Source organism: Drosophila kikkawai, chromosome 4, assembly GCF_030179895.1.
Source record: "Drosophila kikkawai strain 14028-0561.14 chromosome 4, DkikHiC1v2, whole genome shotgun sequence".
NCBI lineage: Eukaryota > Metazoa > Arthropoda > Insecta > Diptera > Drosophilidae > Drosophila > Drosophila kikkawai.
This window is the reverse complement of record NC_091732.1, coordinates 849,033-871,655: the sequence shown is the minus strand read 5'-3', so window position 1 is coordinate 871,655 and position 22,623 is coordinate 849,033. Positions and strand designations below refer to the sequence as shown.

At 33.4% G+C, this 22,623-nt stretch overlaps 1 protein-coding gene across 7 annotated transcripts; it reads left to right on the top strand.

Moving 5' to 3' along the window:
* Window positions 1-568: 568 nt before the first annotated feature.
* On the top strand, window positions 569-22,196 carry LOC108082654 (Eph receptor tyrosine kinase). 7 transcript variants are annotated; one of them, XM_070287597.1, is made up of 16 exons: window positions 569-815; window positions 1,322-1,711; window positions 1,769-1,848; window positions 2,090-2,270; window positions 4,246-4,731; window positions 9,701-10,597; window positions 11,008-11,184; window positions 11,456-11,503; window positions 12,076-12,204; window positions 12,272-12,367; window positions 15,241-15,611; window positions 15,885-16,031; window positions 16,093-16,425; window positions 20,297-20,626; window positions 20,916-20,930; window positions 21,011-21,181. In XM_070287597.1, exons 2-16 carry the CDS (start codon window positions 1,495-1,497, stop codon window positions 21,035-21,037), a joined length of 3,534 nt encoding a protein of 1,177 aa, XP_070143698.1. In that variant the 5' UTR covers window positions 569-815; window positions 1,322-1,494; the 3' UTR covers window positions 21,038-21,181. The 7 variants fall into 7 exon arrangements, with proteins under 7 accessions (XP_070143698.1, XP_070143696.1, XP_070143693.1 ...); XM_070287595.1 differs by having other exon boundaries at window positions 571-774; window positions 20,916-22,196; XM_070287592.1 differs by having other exon boundaries at window positions 571-815; window positions 20,916-22,196.
* The last annotated feature ends 427 nt before the right edge of the window (window positions 22,197-22,623 follow it).

The window sequence follows — 22,623 nt, the reverse complement described above, 5'->3', positions numbered from 1 at the left end:
ATATTTAATATTTTTTTGAATATTTGTTTACAAACAGCTGTCCAGTGTGACCAAAGAAAATCCTTAAACGCCATAAAAAGTACATTTTCATGGCATTTCAGGATTTTCCTTAATTTTTTTTGGTCACACTAGCTCGGTAGCGAAATAAACAGCGATTCCGCTGTCTAATTTAGACAGCGGATTTTCTCGTCAGAGTACTAGGCTTTAGTATCAAGTATTGGTACAATAGTAACAACTTAAAAAAAAAAAATAGATCTATCAATCTTACTTCCATTCTATTTTTTGAGCGCGCATCTTTTTTTAAATTTATTTCGTTTCAAGCTGAATTAATTATATATTGTCCTTGACGACTGAATGGCTGCGTTCAGCCATTTAAAAGAAAAATGTAAATTTCTAAGGTATAGCTATTTGTGTATTTCTAAATCGTATAAAATTCAATCAGTGTCTATTTCCCTTTTAAATCTGGTACTGAACTCCTTTGTTTGAAACCGATGTTATTTTCTACTAAATTTGTTATCGATAGCAAGTGTTTTACTTCGTGACACGGAGTCCGTGTACGCGTCTCATATCATACTCCGATCAGGAAGTGTATTGTGCATTTACTTTTAAAAAGGACGCATCAATAAATATGCAAACAAAATCAGTCGCATTTTTGCTACTAAGCTACTATTTACTTACTACTACTTTATTTTATAAAGAACATAAATGTTAATCAAAAACGTCTAACCGAAGTACTTTAATTTCAAGAGCGGAGATGGAGATTCTCTGAAAAAAGTGTGTATACCGTATACAGATGTATGCATATACATATGGATGTATGTATACATAAACTAAACGGTGTTTGAAATACAATTATAAACAAATACAATCCTTTCAAAACTAAACTAATTAATGTGGAACTCGCAAGTTCATTAAATAAGTAAAGAACAACAATCCTAATAAACCTTTAACAGAATAAACAATTTACGAAAATCAATCATATAGCATCCTGTAGCGTTATAATAAACATGTACATATGTATGTATGCATTTTCATGTATATATGCAATGTGATTGCAGGACAAATAAATCCAAGAATAATAATAATCGATAAATTAAAACAATTCTTACACAGCAAAATAATTAGATTGTAAATGGCTGGTATTTAAATAATGCACACGGTTTCATATTAACTACAAGAAAGGACAAGAAAGTGAAAGATGTACCACCCTGTTCTAGTAATAATTAATGTAATTATATAAATTCATATGCAAAAGACTAAATTATTGAATGCTTCAACTAACATTTTTTTATTTAAACATTTTTCCCCTTGTTATTTTTAGTGTTGAAAAGTTTTGCGAGATGCTGTCAATATTAAGCAAAAATTGGCATAATCTTCAAAGGTCATCCAAATTAACAAAATACAAATAAAACTACATACTGGAAGCCATTACTGGCAGTTCCAGTCTATAAAAGGCCTCTTTGGAATACGTTAGAAAAAAAAAACAAACATAAAATGGAATGCCATAAATCATCAAATAAGCATTTAACTTCCAAAAGAAATCGTCCGACTTCCCTTTTTCAAAATCAAATCATTAGCATAATGCTGTCTGCGGATGCTAGAAGATTTATTCCAGCACGAGGCCACGACAGAACTGTTCTAAGAATGATATTAGGAGTAGGTTGGCTTATTTTATTTATGTTTAACTTCCAACTGACCCATGCCGATCAAGGTACGTAAAATGCAATATTATTAAGATCGCTTGTAATAAAAATTTTATGTTTGGCAGTTGTTCTTTTGGATACGACTAGAGAAGCAACTTTGGAATGGACAAGGTATCCCTATGGTCCTCAAGCCCAGACGCCAGGGGTAATTACATATTATTTATATTCTATTTAAATGCATTAGTTGCTTAAAATGTTGGCGTTGCTGGATACGCAATTGGCCGACCTTACGAGCCACATCCTTTTCGTGTCCATTGATAATCACTTGAATTTAGATTTTTTTTTTACCAAATGTTTATTACTCTAAAATAATCTTATATACGAATACGAACATTTTAGTTTTCGAGCGAACGATTGTTAATTGGTTTTTGATTTTGGACTTTCAGTGGGTTGAAGAATCATTTACAGACTTCGTAAAGGGCATTAACTGGCGAAGCTATGTGGTTTGCGATGTAGCCTATCACAATGTCAACAACTGGCTGTGGTCGCCCTTTATTGATCGTGGACCAGCAAACAGACTATATATTGAAATACAATTCACCATACGAGATTGTTCATTATTTCCAGGTAAGCAATAAGACAGCTATATAAAAACGGGGTATATCCCCAGTATCCTCATATCAAGAGAAAATCAATATTTTGAAATTATCGTAAAGTGCAGAAGTCTCAGAAGTTCTTTAAAACGATTTTATTAAGGTTAATTCTGTGCAAAACGTCCCACTTTTCAGAAATTTATTTGTGCGGCCAAAGTTAGTTTATTAAGGGTCCATTCTAGTTAGTTGTGCCAAAAAATGGGCAATCTTTAGGAATTTTTTGTGGACAAAGGAAAGACAGAAAGTTCAAACTTTTCACATATATTTCTCATGGTTTAGAGATGATTTAGCAAAAATTTCAAAAATTTTAGAGCATGTCTTGAAGCATGACACAGGGCGACGTAAGCCCATGCCCAAAAAAGGAACCCCTTTGGCGACCGTCCTGCAGGACGTAAAAATCGCCTAAAACAAATAATTCAAAGATTTTCTTCTTTAGTATGAATGTGGTTATGGAATAGACTAGAATTATAAAAATTTAATAAAAAATAAAAAAATGGCGGCGATTCAAAATTTTTTTTTTCGTTTTCGTGCAAATTTTCTTCACTTTTTTGTTGATTAAAAATCCAATATAATTCTAGTCTATTCCATTGACAGCTTCATTACGCGTATTTAAAAAAAAAACATTAAGATTCGTTAATAATTGACTGAGATATTACGGTCGCCAGCCCGAAAAATGTAGTTTTGCAGAAAACGCGTTTAAAGTTTTATGTTTGCTCTGTACCTCCTTTAAGTCGGCCGGCTCGGAGGCTCATAACTTTTAAACTATTACGTATTTCGATTTGCCGTTTTAGAATGATATTCTAGACACTTGTAACTATAGAAAAAATGCAAAAAAAAAATTAGATTTTTATTTAAAGCCTAGTACTCTGACGAGAAAAACCCGCTGTCTAAATTAGACAGCGGAATCGCTGTTTATTTCGCTACCGAGCTAGTGTGACCAAAAAAATTAAGGAAATTCCATGAAAATGTACTTTTTATGGCGTTTAAGGATTTTCCTTGGTCACAATGGACAGCTGTTTGTAAACAAATATTCAAAAAAAATATTAAAAATATTAATAAATATGGCATTAAAATGTCCTTTGTGGGTTAAATTCCATATTATGGGCTTCCCCTTCCCCTTTTCGTCAGAGTAAAAAAAACGACGTGTCTAAAAGTTCTTCTTCTTTTTTTTCGACACCGTTTTTTTTATATGGAGTTTGGCCGCTGTCTAAATTTATACAGCGGTTTTTTCTCGTCAGAGTACTAGGCTTAACTAACCAGAATGGATCCTTAAATTAAATACCATAAAATAAAAAAACACTTAAACATTTTTGTATTAAATGTAGTATTGAAAAATATTTAGAGGTATAGAAGTTCTAGGGAATCTCTCGAGTCGCCTCGAAAAAAAATTGGTTTGCGGTGTACATCCTAACTGTCCACAAAGTCACCCGATTCAAAAAAACTATAATACATTTGTTAAAGGCTAAGTGTCTCGAGGTACTCACGTAGCGTTTTTATTTTAAAAATTGTTCTCGATTTTGTATCAAAATTGGAAGTCGAAACCCCGATTTTTGAGTAAAAAAATTAGTTAATTTGTTTAAAAAAAAATATAATAAATTTGAACATTAAAAAGAACTCGACGTGAGTACAAAACCGATTGGTCCAGCAGATTTTCAAAATGGCATTTTTCAGAAGAGCGCTTTAAACTTTGTAATTCTCATACATTGAACACCAAACGACCTAAGTTTTTTTTTATGAATTTTGCTATGATCGATGTAAAACTTGGACATACCGAATTAACCTTACACCCCACCCCCCAAATAATAAAATTTGAAAGAATTTAGCGTATCCTGAGACAAATTTCGAAATATTAGAACCCGATTTCGAACAAACGCTATATTTGTTTTAATTTAATTTAAATGAATACGCAAAATGACTAATTTAGAATTGAAATTACCCTTTTTTTATAGGAAATGCTTTGTCATGTAAGGAAACATTCAGTTTACTTTTCTACGAGTTTGATGCGGCCACCAGAGAGCCTCCGCCTTGGCAAACTGATAGTTACCGACTAATTGCCCGGATTGCGGCCGGAGAAGGTCGTTTCAATCAGAACTCTGATGTCGACATCAACACGGAGGTCAAGAGCATAGCTGTAAATAAGAAGGGAGTGTATTTCGCGTTTCGCGACCAGGGCGCCTGCATTAGTGTTCTCGCAGTGAAAGTTTACTATATCACCTGTCCCGCTGTCACCGAGAATTTTGCGCATTTCAATGAAACCCCAACGGGCAGAGAAATAACGATAATTGAAAAGCAGAACGGAACTTGTGTGAAAAATGCTGAGCCCTATGAGCCACCAACTTACCTGTGCAAAGGTGATGGCAAATGGACCATACTTACGGGCGGTTGTCGCTGTAAAGTTGGCTTTGAACCGAATAATTTGAATAAAACTTGTACAGGTGAGTATTCATGTTTTTTCTCTTACTTTACACGTATAATTAGTTCCAAATGTACAGCTCGGTTCCAGATACAGTTCAGAAAATTAGTACGGAAGTTATTTCCTTGGAATTTTCTATATGACACTTCCGAAAAATCCTCAGGGATTTAAATTTTCCCCTGTTAACGCTGTGATTTGCCTAACCATTGGTTATTTCCGCAAAAACAGAAACTATTTTAGAATAAAATACGATTATGGAATCTGCAATTAAAACCACAGGTCGACGATAACTTTAGATTGGTATTTAAGATGGAATATTGTCTGAAATGGCGTGCGTTTCTGTATGTGCCGATTTTCACAATCTGGGTATACCATTGACGTCTGAAGGACTTAATTACAGCAAATATCGGCGATGTATCGTGATACTTAGCCAACGTTGAACTCTTTAGCCACCCTGGCTTTTCAGTCAGCGATCTCGGAGTCGCAAAATGACTGAAAATATCGTATAAGCTGTTCTCAATTACAAATGTTTTTAGTCATTTAGGTTAGGTTTGGGAATAACCTGAATATATATAAATGTATATACATATATACAAGAACAGGAAGCTAACACGCCGAAGTCTGTATACACTTGCAGATTGCTTTTAGATCTTTAATAATCAAGCCATTTTGGTAAAATATTTAGAAAAACAAGAAAGGAAGCTAACTTCGGCACGCCGAAGTTTGTATACCCTTGCAGATCTTATTTCATGACATTTTACCTATACTTATTATGTTTACAGTTTGACAGTTACAGTTTTGCATTTCCAGCTTTACATTTTCCCTACATCTACCGATCGTTTATATGGCAGCTATATGATAAAGTTGTTCGATTATTTTGAAATTTATACCAAAATTCTAGAATAATAAAATAAGCTTATATCCCGAAGTAGATGAAAATACGTTGAAAAACAACGAATCTATAATTTTTTTTCTATTAATTTCCCGATCGTTCCTATGGCAGCTATATGATATAGTCGTCCGATTTTCATAAAATTTTTACCAAAATTCCGAAATAATATAAAATGGCCATATCTAAAAAATGGTGCAAAAATGTTGAAAAACAGCAAAGTTATAATTTTGTTTCTAAAAATATATCGAACATTTGTATGGCAGCTATATGATATAGTCGTCCGATCCGGCCAGTTCCGACATATATAGCAGTGAGAGCATATAGAAGACTATATGCAAAGTTTCATTGAGATAGCTTTAAAACTGAGGGACTAGTTTGCGTAGAAACGGACAGACGGACAGACGGACAGACGGACATGGCTAGATCGACTCGGCTGTTGATGCTGATCAAGAATATATATACTTTATAGGGTCGGAAACGTCTCCTTCACTGCGTTGCAAACTTCTGACTGAAATTATAATACCCTGCAAGGGTATAAAAATATATCAGGCCTGTTCTAGTTTCCACTTCCGCAAAATTTATTCGGATTCGGATTTCCCTGACCTGTTCTAGTGTTCACTTCCGATAAAATCCTAACGGATTCGTATTTCGCTCTGTTAAGTCTGTTAATTTGCAGGCGAAACGTTCGGAAACCTAGCGTGTGCCATTGGGCCGGCGGATTCAAATCCGCAAAATCAGAAATTAATTATTTTATTTTATTTACAAATGTTATTGTATTTTATTCCTTAAGGTTTTGAGAACATTATTGCATAATTGAATTAGCTAATGCTAACATACTTGATTTAAAAATATTTATTTTGTGGGTGCACCTTAAAATCGGTTCGATTCTAACCTTAAACATTATTGCTAATCCGCCACCACTGTGTTGTATTTGAGAGGGACCATTTAAGGGGGGATAAGCAAAAAAAAAAAAATCACGAAAAATGGCAAAATTTTGACCGCTTACATATATATCCCCCCTTAATACGGTCTTCCCACACATCGCATCTGTGAGGAACGGTTGGGATTTTTCGCAGATGCGAAACTCGTGTTCCCACAGAGCAGCATCAAAGTGCATCTGCATCCGAACAGCTGATCGATCAGCTGTGGCTCATGAAAACGTAAACAAAGGCTGTCGAATTGGCTGTTGCAAATTTGAAATAGAGCGTTTACCAACTATTTTGGCTGTTGTACAACAGCAAAATCGAGGATTACGTCAAATTTTATCCGCACTAACTTAAAATGAATTATAGAGTCTTCCCACACAACATTAAAGCACATTCAACATCCGTTGAACAAACGGTCCGTAAGGTTTTGCCGTTCCGAATTTTCCCAAATGGAGTGGCGTTAGTTCAACATTAAAATCTAACCACGGTTTGTTTGGCGATAGTTTTTCGGTGCAACTCTGATTCTTCTTCTTAATTTGACCATTCACCACGAAAATGTAAACAAATTGGCGAGGAACAAATGAGATATGGAATTTAAAACGTGGCGCCAAAGCTACAAGCATGCCCAAAATAGTTCTTGGCGTTTTTTCTGTATATTCTTGCCCCTATATGTCCCCAATTGTTACTATTTAATATAAACCGCCTACCTCTACCTTATTTTAAAGATTTTGGATGCCTATACCACCTATAGACACTCTTCGGGGAATTTGCTCTTTGTTAGAGAAAAATCATTAGAAAAACTAAAATTCCTTGTCATTTAATTCATTTAAATTTAGTGCGGATAAATTCTGATGCTGTTGTACAACAGCCAAAATAGTTGGTAAATGCTCCATTTCAAATTTGCAACTGCCAATTCGACAGCCTTTGTTTACGTTTTCATGAGCCACAGCTGATCGATCAGCTGTTCGGATGTTGAATAGGTAGTATAGGCTTCCCAAATCTATACTTAAAGAAGAAGTAGGCGTTTTATATTAAGGGGGGACATCTGAGTAACTGGAAAAAAAAGCCCATTTTCTAGAATTTTTTTTGGCCAAATGAAAAAGCCAATCGAAAAATTTTAAAGTAGGTTTGATAATGTTAGATGTGAACTACAAAATAAATTTGTTAATAAATCGAAAACAAAATGGCGGCTGTGCATCATGTCTTCGTAGGCCCTATTTTTTTGAAAGGGGTCCATGGCCGAAAACCTAACGTCCTTAGTTTTTGATCTAGAACAAAAAATCAAATTTAGTTAGTTTCTATATCTCAACCGCTATCGACGTACGTAGGATTTTTTCGATATTTTGTTTTTTTGCAAAATGGTGAGTGATTAAATAAAATGTTCAATTTTCATGAAAAAAAACGTCACAAAATTGTTGATAAAAAAAAAAGTAAGCAAAAAAAAAAATCCTACGTCGATAGCCATAGGTATTTTGGATATACTGTCAAAATTTCAGATCGATCGGTTAAGATTTGTTCGAGTTATGTTTTCGGCCAACTCAAAAAAAGTGGTTTTGAGAAAAACGCGTTTAAAGTTTTAAAATCGTATATGATTACATGTGAGGCATCGCCGCAGAATTGAAAATTTCGACACTTAGAAACTTTGGCCGGACTCTATCTTTTGATATGTTATTTTTAAGACCCTAAAGTATTTTTTAAGCAAAAAAAAAATTTTCGATTTTTAAAAAAAGTTACTCAGATGTCCCCCCTTAAATAGTAGCAATTGGGGACAATTTGGGGCAAGAATATACAAAAAAAAAAAGTCAACAACTATTTTGGGCATGCTTGTAGCTTTGGCGCCACATTTTAAATTCCATATTTCATTTGTTCCTCGCCAAGTACACTTTCGTAGTGTTGGTCAAATTTTCACTGTTAAGAAGAAGAAATCAGAGTTGCACCGAAAAACTATCGCCTAACAAACGTTCGTTAGATTTAGATGCGCTTTGATGCCGGTCCATTTGGGAAAATTTGGAACGACAAAACCTTATGGACCGTTTGTTCAACGGACGGTGGATGCGCTTTGACGGTGTGTGGGAAGATCCTATAAGGGTTATCAGCATACAAAAATAGAAGCGATTAAATATGTTTCATGTTAATTTTAAACAATCGTTGTACTAATTGTTCTAATATTATAATAACTATTATTAACCAATGCTAAAGAAATAGTTTTTGTTCAAAATATTTTTTTAAAATTATTGTACTAACTGTGCGTGATGTGAAGGGTATTTTTTTCCGTACCTCTGCACATCTTTTATGAGCTGCATTTACAACACAATCTGTAAGAAATTTCACAACACTGCCTAAGAACAGATGACTAGCGCACGCAATTTAAATTTCAACCATGTAAGTGAAAATAACGCTCAAAAGTTTATTTAATTAACAGTTTCTATTGGGGGGAAGCATACAAATCAAGCGCAGGATAAGATTTTCATCTTATTTATGGAAAAACTGATATTGCCAGAAGCTACACAAAGGGTGAATTGGGACGGGCAAAACAGCTGACATCCGCATAAGTTTTCCAATACTTCTTATCGAACATTTTCAGTACTGCGCCGAAAACAGATGATTGAAATTTTAAATTAACATTTTACGGCCAAGAATGCTTGTACCTTTAATTTTATGTAATGAATGTAACCCATAAACGTACTTAGGTTGTACGGTAGAGCGAGCCAAAATCTTATTAGCCCCTTATTGACAAAACTCAGGCAAAATAAACGCGTTTGTCTATACGGCCAGCTGACATTCCTTGGGAATAAAAGGCAATAAGGAAAATTTTACAAATGGTCCCTACATCAACAAGGGAAATTCGCTTATGTTAAAGGGAAATCCGCAAATGTCATCAAATTCACTTCCGAGTGAAAACTAGAACAGGCCTGTATATAAAAGTTGTAAATTTATACATAGCATACAAAAAATGCTGAAAACACACACAAAACAGAGTTTCATAACATTTTTCCTATACTTTAGGTTTACAGCTTGACAGTTACAGTTTTACATTCCCAGCTATACATTTTCTCTACATCTACAGATCGTTTCTATGGCAGCTATATGATATAGTCGTCCGATTTCATATAAAGATTCTTTATTTTCTGGATTTATTTTAAACAAATTATCTTCTTTGAATATAATTTCAGAATGTCCCCTTGGTACATTCAAATCTTCGGAAGTGCAAAAATGTACTGCATGTCCACCGAATTCGAAGGCTTTAAAGGCAGGGTCAGCATATTGTGAATGTATCACAGGATACTACAGACATCCGCGCGATGGCCGACACATGCCTTGTTACAGTCCACCGGCAGCTCCAACCAATCTTACATTGCTTTTTGTGGATCAAACAAGTGCCATACTAGCCTGGAGTGCTATCAACGCCAACAAGAACGAATCTTACTTGGGAGAACCTACGAAGGCCCAAAAGTATCGCAGTGATATAGTGTATAAAATACGATGTAGTACGTGTGGCTCTAACGTTATGTACAATCCCGCAACGGATACGTTTAACGAAACAAAAATTACGATAACTAATCTAGAACCAGTCACAACCTATACTGTCCAGATTCATGCCACAAACAGCGTGACACTTGTCACTGAGCCACTGCACTCCAATGAAACGTCTGATATATCGAATGATTATGTATTTAACAATTTTTCGACGACGCAGAACATTCCTCCATTGGATTTGAATGAAATTAAGACACAATATGCTGAAATTGTATTTACAACAGAATCAGTATTACTGTCGACAGTCTTTAATTTGCGTGTCTTGTCCATCACCAGCAAGGATGCGGATCTTGAGTGGGATAAACCCACTCAAATTGATAATCCACTTGAGTTCTACGAAGTTCGTTGGTTTCCGAAACTTGAACTTGATTTGATTAACAAAACGGCTTTGAACACTAAGGACACAAAGGCTCACATTGAAGGACTTGTGGAAAATACCGAATATGGCTTTCAAGTTCGTTGTAAAACGTTAAATGGTTTCGGTTCTTATAGTAATATGATCTATGCCCAAACTCTACAAGCCGTTAGTTCAGGTAAATAATCTTAACAATTAAGTATATTTATATATTTATATATTTATATATTTATATATTTATATATTTATATATTTATATATTTATATATTTATATATTTATATATTTATATATTTATATATTTATATATTTATATATTTATATATTTATATATTTATATATTTATATATTTATATATTTATATATTTATATATTTATATATTTATATATTTATATATTTATATATTTATATATTTATATATTTATATATTTATATATTTATATATTTATATATTTATATATTTATATATTTATATACTTATATATTTATATATTATATATTTATATTTATTTATGATAACCGGATCACACATCTTTCCTATGTAAGTTTTCTAATTTTATTTCAATTTTATATTATCCAATTCCATAGTTTATGACGACTCAGTGCAAATAAGATTCATTGCCGGTGCCATTGTCTCTGGGGTACTATTTCTGGTTATATTTATTGTGGCTACTGTGTATTTTATGCGTTCAAAGCATCAGGATGAACTTGATAAGAAGTCTACGAATCATTTGCCTTTGCCGATGGATTATGCCAGCAATGAAGGTAAGTGTAAACACAAAGAAATACACTGCCCTGATACATTAAATTTAAATACTGGAACACAGAATGTATTTAATAATAGTTAACATCGATCGCTAATAGCACTTATAAAAATTGCTTTGTTTGGGTTTAAATTTTCTTAAAATTTTTTAAAATAAAGTTCCATGCCTGCTTACCCCGAATTTAACCTTATTTAATTTTCAGAACAAATCCATATACAATTTTGTGTGTTTTGATATATAAACTATATATTATTCCTTTTCTTTATTTTTAGTTAATTCTATGGATACTACTCCAATTGTCAAAACCCTTCACTTAAACGGTATAACCTATTGCTTACCTTTTTATATATATTTTTGTGTGTACAATACTTACTATAATCTGTTTAAGAATTTTGTTGTTGAAATGAATTTTTGCATGTTTCATGGGAGTTTTTTAATTCCAAAATATATTGACACTTATGTGTTCAATTTACGATTCAATAAACAATTTTTGTTTTGTTTTATTTTTTCTCTTCGAAAGTAAGGACATTAGCAAGGCAGTGAAGAAGTCAATCATGTCATATTCTCGATTAAAAAATTAAAACTAAATAATAATACATACACTTTATTATGTCGCATATATGCCCTTCAGAAATGTTTTCTTTAATTTTATTAAATGCGAACGACTATATCATCTATCTGCCTTAAGAACGATTCAATTCAACATCAAGGGTTTAAAACCTTCGTCTTACCAGTTAGTTTCCTAGAAGATTTTATTTATAATTTGTTATTGTTAACGTAAGATTTCTGAGAAATATATTTATATAATATACTAATACAATTTAAAAGATATATAGCGATCTGTTGCATCTCTTGCTCTCTTTTAATGCTTAATGTTAAACTTGTGTTTTAGTGACAACGCCCCTCTTTGGTAATAGCAGATGCTACATAGACCCGCACACATACGAAGATCCAAATCAGGCAATACGAGAATTTGCCAGGGAAATCGATGCCAACTACATAACTATCGAAGCTATTATCGGTGTGTATTTATGTTATTATAAATTCATTTTATATAGTAATATAAAAAATTGCGTTTAAATTTAAAGGTGGCGGAGAATTTGGAGACGTTTGCCGAGGTCGCTTGAAGATTCCACCTAATTTTGTTCAAGACATTGATGTAGCCATAAAGACCCTAAAACCAGGTAAGCGTATGCGTTGTGTAAGCCAATGTGTTCATGGAATAGCAGTAAAAATCCTACCTTAATTTTAAAACAATTTGAGACACTTGCAATTTTTCTACTTAAAAAAGCGGTAACCTCTTGCAAAGTCTGTAACACAGGTCGACCGCTTTTTATGAACTTTTCCGACTGTTTTTATACGCTGAACTCAAATCTGGTCTAAGAAAATGTCCTATACGTCAGATTTTTTTTAAATATTTGAACATAAAAAAGAATTTAGGTGCTGTAACTTTTTAATACCTTTTATGTTTTTCAAACAATCGTTACAGCATCTTCAAGCACTGTTTTTTTTTTTCTCTCTCTTTGTAATAACTGTATTTGATCTCCAAGATTTCGTCTTTTAAATATATATATACATTTGTTTCTTAATTCTAAATTCTGCATAGAATTTGACAATATATGTATATGGAAAAATTACGATATAAATTCAAAGGTGATATCTTGAATATCCGTAAAAATAATTCAAAATTTAAAAGACTGATTTTGAAGTGCAAGTACAGTAATTTACTTTATTGTTTTGAAAAAAATGTCAAAAACCTGACGTAAAGGAAATTTTCGGAGGGCGTATTCAAGTTCATCGTATCGAAAATCTTTATAAAAGTATTCCGTTTCTTGTTTCTGCGGCTTTTTGAGATTTTGTCGGCCTGTGTAATATAATAATGACAAAACCAAAATTTTCTGTTACATGTAAACATATTTTATTCGTTCGTTTACACAAAAACACTTAAAATTGGTGTTCATAGAATTGTCAGTGGTTATTTAAAATTATGGTTTTTGCTTAGGTAGAAAAGTTTTCAGATAATGATTAAGCTTTTGATTTCACAGGCTGACAGCTTTTTGGAACCAAGAAGTTGAATATACTTTTCCGAAGGTCCGTCAAAGCACATTCACCGTCCGTTGAACAAACGGTCCATAAGGTTTTGCCGTTCCAAATTTTCCCAAATGGACCGCCGTTAGAACACGTTAAAATCTAACCACGGTTTGTTTGGCGTTAGTAAGGCGATAGTTTTTCGAATGATTTTTCTCTAACAAAGAGCAAATTCCCCGAAGAGTGTCTATAGGTGGTATAGGCATCCAAAATCTTTAAAATAAGATAGAGGCAGGCGGTTTATATTAAATAGTAACAATTGGGGACATATTGGGGCAAGAATATACAGAAAAAACGCCAATAACTATTTTGGGCATGCTTGTAGCTTTGGCGCCACATTTTAAATTCCATATCTCATTTGTTCCTCGCCAAGTGTGTATACACTTTCGTAGTGATGGTAAAATTTTCAGAGTTGCACCGAAAAACTATCGCCACACAAACCGTGGTTAGATTTTAACGTGTTCTAACGGCGGTCCATTTGGGAAAATTCGGAACGGCAAAACCTTATGGACCGTTTGTTCAACGGACGGTGAATGTGCTTTGACGGTGTGTGGGAAGACCCTATAAATGCTCCATTTCAAATTTGCAACTCCCAACTTTGTTTACGTTTTTATGAGCCACAGCTGATCGATCAGCTGTTCGGATGGTGAATGTGCTTTGACGGTGTGTGGGAACACGAGTTTCACTTTTTTTTAAAATCCCAAACGCTCCTCACAAATGCACTGTGTGGGAAAACAGTATTAGGTCGGTTTTGAGTACAGTGCATCAAATCTCCGGTTCTTTGTTTTGAGATTTTCTTTAATTTTGATAGCCTATGTTACCAGTTTAAAAAAAAAAACTAAGCCTTTTATGGTCTTAATTTAAAAGTAGAGTCTGAAGACTACGAAAGGTTTGATTACGAGTTGGTCCATGACAATGGGACATTAAAATATTGCTGTACTAATCGGCTTTAACCTCAAATATCAGTATACAATATCGATATACATATGTACATATGTAAAATAACATATTTCAGGTATTTTGTTTTATACGAGGGTGGGCTGATAAATAGTCGGCCTAACAGAGAAAAAAATTGTTTTTTAATTCATAAATATTTTATTCGATTAGTGTTTTCTATTAGCTGATTACTGTGAAAGTTTCATGCGGTTTTATCAACACAGGTAATTTTGGCGAGACTTTTAACGTATTCACTTTTGCATTTCGTCAATATGAATAAAATCGAATATCGTGCTGTCACGCAACCGCTTGCAGATTGCGCAAACCAAAACGAATTTTTTCGTCGTTTTGTGACTGTTGACGAAACCTAGATTCATTACCATACACCAGAGAGTAAGGAACAGTCAAAGCAATGGATTTCAACTGGAGAAACGGCACCGAAAAAGGCAAGAATCGGTTTGTCGGCCAATAAGGTGATGGCAACGGTTTTCTGGGATTCCCGAGGTGTAATTCTTGTGGATTATCTGGAAAAAGGCAGAACAATTACGGGAGAATACTATTTCAATCTCTTGGGACGATTTGATTTGGATCTGAAGAAATAAAAGGCCGCACATGGCGAAGAAGAAAGTTTTGTTTCACCAGGTTAATGCTCCCGCTCACAAGAGCTTTGTCGCCATGTCGAAATTGTGTGAATTGCACTACGAAATTCTATCCCATCCACCCTATTCTCAAGATTTAGCACCCTGTGACTATTATTTATTTCCAAACTTAAAAAAATGGCTTGGGGGTAAGAAATTTCAGTAAAATGAACTGGTAGTCTGTGAAACAAACCCCTATTTTGAGGACCTGGACAACTCCTATTTTATAGAAGGTATTGGGAAACTGGAGGATCGGTGGTCCAAGTGCATACGTCTAAAAGGAGATTATGTTGAAATATAAAAAAGAAAAATTTAAAAAAAAACGTATTTTCTTTGTAAGGCCGACTTTTTATCAGCCTACCCTCGTAAATTTTAAAATATGTCTTTATTTCAAGGATCTTCGGAAAAGGCCCGCTGTGACTTCTTAACGGAGGCCTCCATTATGGGCCAATTCGATCATCCAAATGTCATTTACCTGCAAGGCGTGGTGACACGCTCCAATCCCGTCATGATAATCACCGAATATATGGAGAATGGTAGCCTGGACACTTTTTTGCGGGTCAATGATGGAAAATTTCAAACATTGCAACTGATCGTAATGCTGCGAGGCATTGCAAGTGGGATGGCCTATCTGAGTGATATGAATTATGTGCACAGAGATTTAGCAGCTCGAAATGTACTTGTTAATGCGCAATTAATATGCAAAATTGCTGATTTTGGATTGTCCCGAGAGATTGAAAATACAAGTGATGCATATACAACAAGGGTGAGTACTAAATTATATTCTGGTTATCCAAAGTTTATAATTTAATTAAATCATTTTTGATTCGATCGATTCATAATTTTTAAACTATATTCCTAATATCTTAATCATTCCGAAAAAAGTCGAAAAAATACAGGACCCTATAATAATATACAACTATGTTTTCACATCTCTAACTATGGGCCCATACATATGTATTTTTTAATTGAAGTATTAATATTTAATCCATAACATATTTAATATATTAATATTTTTGAATTTTTATTTTATGTAAAGGGGGGCAAAATCCCTGTACGTTGGACGGCACCGGAAGCAATTGCTTTTCGGAAGTTTACCTCTGCCTCAGATGTCTGGTCATATGGCGTTGTTTTATGGGAGGTGATGTCTTACGGAGAACGTCCTTATTGGAACTGGTCAAATCAGGTAATGAATACATAACTCGAGACACTTTCATTAGTAGATATTTTAAATGTATGATATTTAGGATGTAATAAAAAGCATAGAGAAGGGCTATCGCCTGCCAGCACCCATGGATTGTCCCGAAGCGCTTTATCAATTAATGTTAGACTGCTGGCAAAAGCAGCGAACGCATCGTCCAACCTTTGCAAGCATCGTCTCAACGTTGGACAACTTGGCCAGGCAGCCGCAATCGCTGCTAACCACAAGAAACTCTCCCGAATCGGATAATACACACATTTTGGATGCGCAACAGCGCGGTCAGAATGTCTTCATCAGCACGGACCTGTGGCTGGAGCACATAAAAATGTCCAGATATTGCCAGCATTTCAAAGAGGCTAACTTGAACAATGCTCAACAGGTGAGACACATTGGAATTTACATAGCGGTTGTAGCACTATATATATACAAATTTATACTAACATGCTTGCTTTTTTATTTGTTATATCCTTGCAGTATATATAATATTTTTTTATATATATTCTTAATCAGCATCAACAGCCGAGTCGATCTAACCATGTCTGTCCGTTTTTATGCAATCTAGTCAGTTTTAAAGCTAGCTGAATGACTAATCTTCTAACTAATCTCACTACTATGTATGGTGCATATGTCGCAATGGGCGCCAAAGATGATTATATCATATACATAGCTACCATAGAAACGATCGAAACATTTTTTTTGAAAAATAAATTAAATAAATAAAATTAAATCGGACGAATATTTCATGTGGCTGCCATAGAAACGATCGGTAGATGGAAATATATAAAATAAATAAAAAATATATAAAATATGTAATAAGTTAGTTAATAAAAGTTGGCATTCGATTTTTTTTAAATTTTACCGAAACCAAATTATTATTATTAATATATATATAGTTAGTTAGTTTTATTTTAATTCAACCAACTGCTAACTGCCAGGGTATACAAACTTCGGCAGGCCGAAAATAGTTTCTTTTCTTGTTTAACTTTAATATAATTATTATTTATTTAATTCTAAATTTTGTTTTTAATTTTTAACAATTAAAAAAAAAGATAGAATAAGAAAATCTAACCACATCTAGCATTATCAAAAATATGCAATTTGGAACGTGCGTTGCGAAATAGCTCGTTACACACATTTTTAAACTACATTTTTATAGTATAGGTATATAAATTTTATTTCATATATATAAACTTTATTTCATCTTAGATTTCCCGTTTAACTGCCCAACAGTTATCGGATATGGGCATAACCCTTGTGGGACATCAGAAAAAGATTTTACATCAGGCTCGTCAGTTGGACACTATTATCTAAAACCGTTCTATGTATTTCAAGTAGTATTTCTAAGCTGTAAATATTTTATTATATTTAATTTTACATAATTTACAATAAACTTAAATAGTAATATATATTATGACAAAAGAAATGTGAAAAAAAAAGAAAAACAAAATACATTTACGTAAAAGTAAGAATTTTATAAAAGTTTAGTATATTTAGTATAGAAAGAATGTATGGTTATTACTTTTGCTTAATTAATTAATCAAGTGAATTAGTTTTTATTTCTCTATAATTTTTATAATTAAAACCAAGCAAAGAATTGTACAAGTATCTTCGCCGCGACTGCAAATATTTTTATTGTTGTAAAAGTTAATAATTTTAATTGTGAATTTAATATAATCTAATAATTTTGCGTTTAAAAATATTGAAAACAAAAAAACAAATAAAAAGGTGCGGTTTTCCGACCCATGCAATAAAAAACTATATTTAATTATTTTTATATTTAGCTTTGGGGCTCAGTCGGAATGTTGATTGATCTAAAACTAAGTATTGTTTAGAGTTAGAAGCTTTTCTTTAAGAATCTTTTTAGGAAAAGGCTCAATGCGCATTTATTTTTTAGGGCTCTACTAAATTTGAAAAGTTTGATTAATTACATTTTCATTATAAAACTTATTGGGCTAGGGTATTCCTAAACTGTAACTGTGTTTATGCGAGGCCAAATTCATGCATTCAACACATTAATTCTGTGCATTGGCATAAACAACCTATAACAATAAGTAAATTACTGAAAATATCGGCTATGTATCACGGTACGTATCCGGAATTTATAGCTTAAAAAAATTCTCATTCGCAAATTAATATACATTTTGTATAAATAAATTTATACCAACTTTGTAGCTACACTGTAATTACGATTTTCATTCATTCAGTCGATATTGTACGGTAACAGCTGTATCCAGCTGACGGCATTTTATGTATTCAGAAACAAAGGAAAGTTGGCTGAATTTGTATTTATGGCCAGAATACATGAAATGTGGCACGTCAACTAGGGTTGTCGAAATATTTACAAATATTGTATCGATGATATTTATTATTGAAACAAAATATTAAAATGATATTTGATATATCAGAAAAAAATATCGATATATCAAATTTTTGATATTTTTGTTATATTTATATTTTTTTTTTAAATTTCAAGCTGCATAAGCAATAACCACCATCATATCAGAACAAAAATTTATCTTATATAAAAGATAACAAAAACATGCTCGAATAATAATAAAAAAGCGAACATTTTTGTTATAATTTCAGTCAGAAGTTTGCAACGCAGTGAAGGAGACGTTTTCGACCCTATAAAGTATATATATTCTTGATCAGCATCAACAGCCGAGTCGATCTAGCCATGTCCGGCTGTCCATCTGTCCGTCTGTCCGTTTATACGCAAACTAATCTCTCAGTTTAAAAGCTATCTGAATGAAACTTTGCATAAAGTCTTTTATATACTCTCACTGCTACATATGTCGGAACGGGCCGGATCGGACGACTATATCATATAGCTGCCATACAAATATTCGATATATTTTTAGAAAAAAAATTATGACTTGACTGTTTTTCAACATTTTTTGATCATTTTGACATATGGCCATTTTATAATATTTCAGGATTTTTATATAAATTTTATGAATATCGGACAACTATATCATATATCTGCCATAGAAACGATCGGTAAATGTAGAGAAAATGTAAAGCTAGGAATGTAAAACTGTAACTGTAAAACTGTAAACATAATAAGTATAGGTAAAATGTAAGTGTGTCCGCTTAAAATATCAAAGAAAACTCAAAAAAATATCGATGATAAATGATTATTTAAAAAAATATATATATCACGATAAAAATATTTATTTTTTCGCAAAAAATATCGATATATTGATATTTTGATATATTTTCGACATCCCTAACGTCAACTGAACTAAAATTAACAACACAGGCCAATAAGACAAAAAATGAATTTGTTTAATTTTGCGTACAAAAATTATTGTCTAAATAACCAAATGACCAAATGGGTAAGAACATCGGCTGCTGGAAACAGCTGTTCCATACAAAGTACACTTTCTATTTATTTAGTCATTTAGCGATCCAGAGGTTGCTATAAATATCGGATTATATAGAATACAATAGGTATATATTTGTTAATATGTATGCATGAATTTATGTGCGACTATTTTTATTTCAGGTATTTAGCAATTCATGTTTTTCAACGCATAAACATACAAACAAACATGCTGTGATTGCGCTTGTGTTTGTGTAAGCAAATATCCAGAATGTGTGTATCAAGTTCGTGTGTGGGTGTGATGGTGTTGTTTATGTGGCGTTTGCCGCTCTTAAGTAAGCAGATTCTCTGTGGTGTATATGTATTTTAGTCGTTTTGGAACCGACGCCCAAACAGGTTCACGTTCACAATAGATGCGCGTGTGGATTCGAATGTCGATAGGAGAAGAGAAAGCTAGAGCGAGATGAAAGTATGAACAACTTTCCGTGAAATTGTGATCGCATTTATACATATTACACGTTTTATATCGAAAGTATTTCCCTTAAATTACTTTGACTTAAAAAGAAATTCAACGATTTTAAAACAGCTTGGAGAAACTCGGGTCATTCAGGATAATTTGCAAAACCTTTTGAAAAAAATTAATCATATGGAAATGAAGTGGCCATGAGGAAAAAACATGTTAATAACAAACATTAAGAACAAAAAACAAACGTTCATATCCGCAATAACAGTTTTTTATCGGCATATATCAAAAAAATTTAGTAGCATTCTGTTTAAAAAATCTGCTAAGTTATGGTTTATATTTTGTTTATTCTATTTGCTTACACAGCAAATAAATGGTCAAAATGTGACCGACCAAATGTCAAATTTAAATGCAATTAGTAATAATTACAAAAGATATAGTCATAAAGTTAACTATTTGCAGATCTTCGGACAAAATAGAAATATCGAAAATAGACAGCAAGACAGCGATGATCCCCTAAGCGGATACACTCAGCCACACAAAGAAATCAATACCAAAATTACAAATTTGTCCAAAAGCCAAAACCAGCAACGTAATGCTACTTCAAATAATTATAGTCTGATTAGTTTAGGACCGTTTACGAATGTATATAATAGAAGTAATGCTAAAATTAGAAAATCCAGACATATTGTAAACGTTAAGAAAAAAAAACGAACCAAAATTGATGAAATCAAACTAAGGCGCTTAGTTCTTAAGGGCCTTGGCATGAAGAAGATGCCAGATATGACAAAGGTAAGAAAAATCTAGGAATATAACACACAAAGTGTTGGTAAGTTATTCTCAAAAAAAGTAAAGCTGTCACACTTCAGTTGTTACTATCGATAGTTCGAAATAAACATTCACCATTGTTATGGTTCTATGGCAATAAAATCAAATCGAATCGATAAAATATTCCCCTTGGTTTTAAATTATCAAAATAGAATTAAAAATATCGATTGTTTGACAGCTCTACCCCTGAAAATGTTTTAACGAATACATATCATGTAAATAAAAATTGGATATATCTCATTTATATTTACAGGTCAATATAAGCCAAGTTGAGTACTCGAACAAATACCTAGAATACCTAGATCGTTTAAGAACTAATAACGAAAATTCCGAATACTTTCTCAATAGCCACATGGTAGTGTCTTCTACAAGTGACTTGCACTTATTTAGTATTGTTAGTAACCGATTCAATGACATAAGCCACAAACGATGGCGGCACAGAAGATCACTCGACGCCAGAAAACCCGTGTCTAATATTCTCCTGCATTTTCCATTGTCAAATATAAACGAACAAAAATTCCATCATAATGAAATTGATGAGGCGAATGTGAGGTTAATGATACTTTATAGCTCTTCTCTAGCAAAGGGAAACAATTCCCATCGTAAACAATTTAGAAAAGAAAGTAATGATAAGAATTGTAATTTTGATAAACCTCAGGGGAGGAGAATCCCACAAAACCGTCAGATAAACCTTAAAGTATATCAACTTCTTTCCTCAAATCGAAGAAGATTGCTGACGTCGCGTAAAATCCAATTCGACAACGTGGATTATGAGGAGACTCGAACTCAATGGCTGGAGTTTGATGTGACGAGAGCGGTAAGGGATTGGCTTAGCAAAGGCCATCCAAATTTGGGCATTGAAATTCAGTGTGATCGATGTAAGACTCTGGGTGCCCGCGTACTTAGCGACACGGGCCCAGCGGCTCAAAAAGCCTCCTCAGACGACGAAGAACGCTTTAATCTTATGCCAGTTTTAAATATAATTGGCCATGGAGCCCTGCAATCGGACTCCAAAGTCCATCACATAACGCTGACACACAATAAAAGCGGTCATGATCAGTACGTGCATCATAACACCCGTTGGGGGGGATCATCAGTTAAATGGAACAATTCATGCTACAAACTGCACCAAAGATGCTGTCGCAATCAATTGGATGTGGCCTTTAAGGATATAAAAGGTTTCGAGTTTATTTTGCAACCAAAAGTATTTGATGCGGGGTATTGTCACGGACGTTGCCCGCCACGTCATAATCCTGCCCATCATCATGCTCTGTTACAGAGTCTGATATGGCAGGAGGATCATAGTCGAGCTCCACGGCCGTGTTGTGCTCCTTCCAAGCTGGAAATGCTCGAAATATTGCATATTGATGAGAATCATAGCGACAAGCTGAAGATTTCCACCTGGAGTGATATGCAGATTGTTGAATGTGCCTGTTCTTGAGGCTGTCTTAGTCATGTATTCTATTTATAGAGTTCTCTTTACGTTTTATGTATAAAATAAGGAATAAATAAAATTATGTAGTACCATCTGTAATTCTATAAATAAACAATTTATTTTTGTTAATTGGGGGGGGGGGTTACATTATGTGTTAAAAAATAACAATTATTTTATTATTATTTTTTGTTTATTTATAATTTTTATGATTATAAAACTGCTTAATCAATTTTAAAGTTTTTAATTTAAACACTTTTAGTTCACATCTGCCACAGGTCTCACTGCAGTGCAGAGGGAAGTATCCCTCCTACTTTGCTATCAGAATACTAGAGGCTTTTTGTTTTTCGTTTGCACCCCAGGTGATTGTGTTTACTGAAACCTGGTTAAAGCCGGAGATTCTCTGCTCTGAAATTCACCCACGTAAGTACACAACTTATAGACTGGACCGCCTTTCCCAGGAGGTGGAGTTTTTAATTGCCGTTGACTGTAGCCTTATTTCCAAACTGGTTCAAGTTGACGATTGAAT

Coding starts and splice junctions, on each gene's coding strand:
- LOC108082654 (XM_070287595.1), top strand. CDS start 1,495: ATGGAATGCCATAAATCATCAAATAAGCATTTAACTTCCAAAAGAAAT. Junction 1,849..2,089: donor CTCAAGCCCAGACGCCAGGG/GTAATTACATAT, acceptor TTGGACTTTCAG/TGGGTTGAAGAATCATTTAC. Junction 16,032..16,092: donor ATTGGAACTGGTCAAATCAG/GTAATGAATACA, acceptor TATGATATTTAG/GATGTAATAAAAAGCATAGA.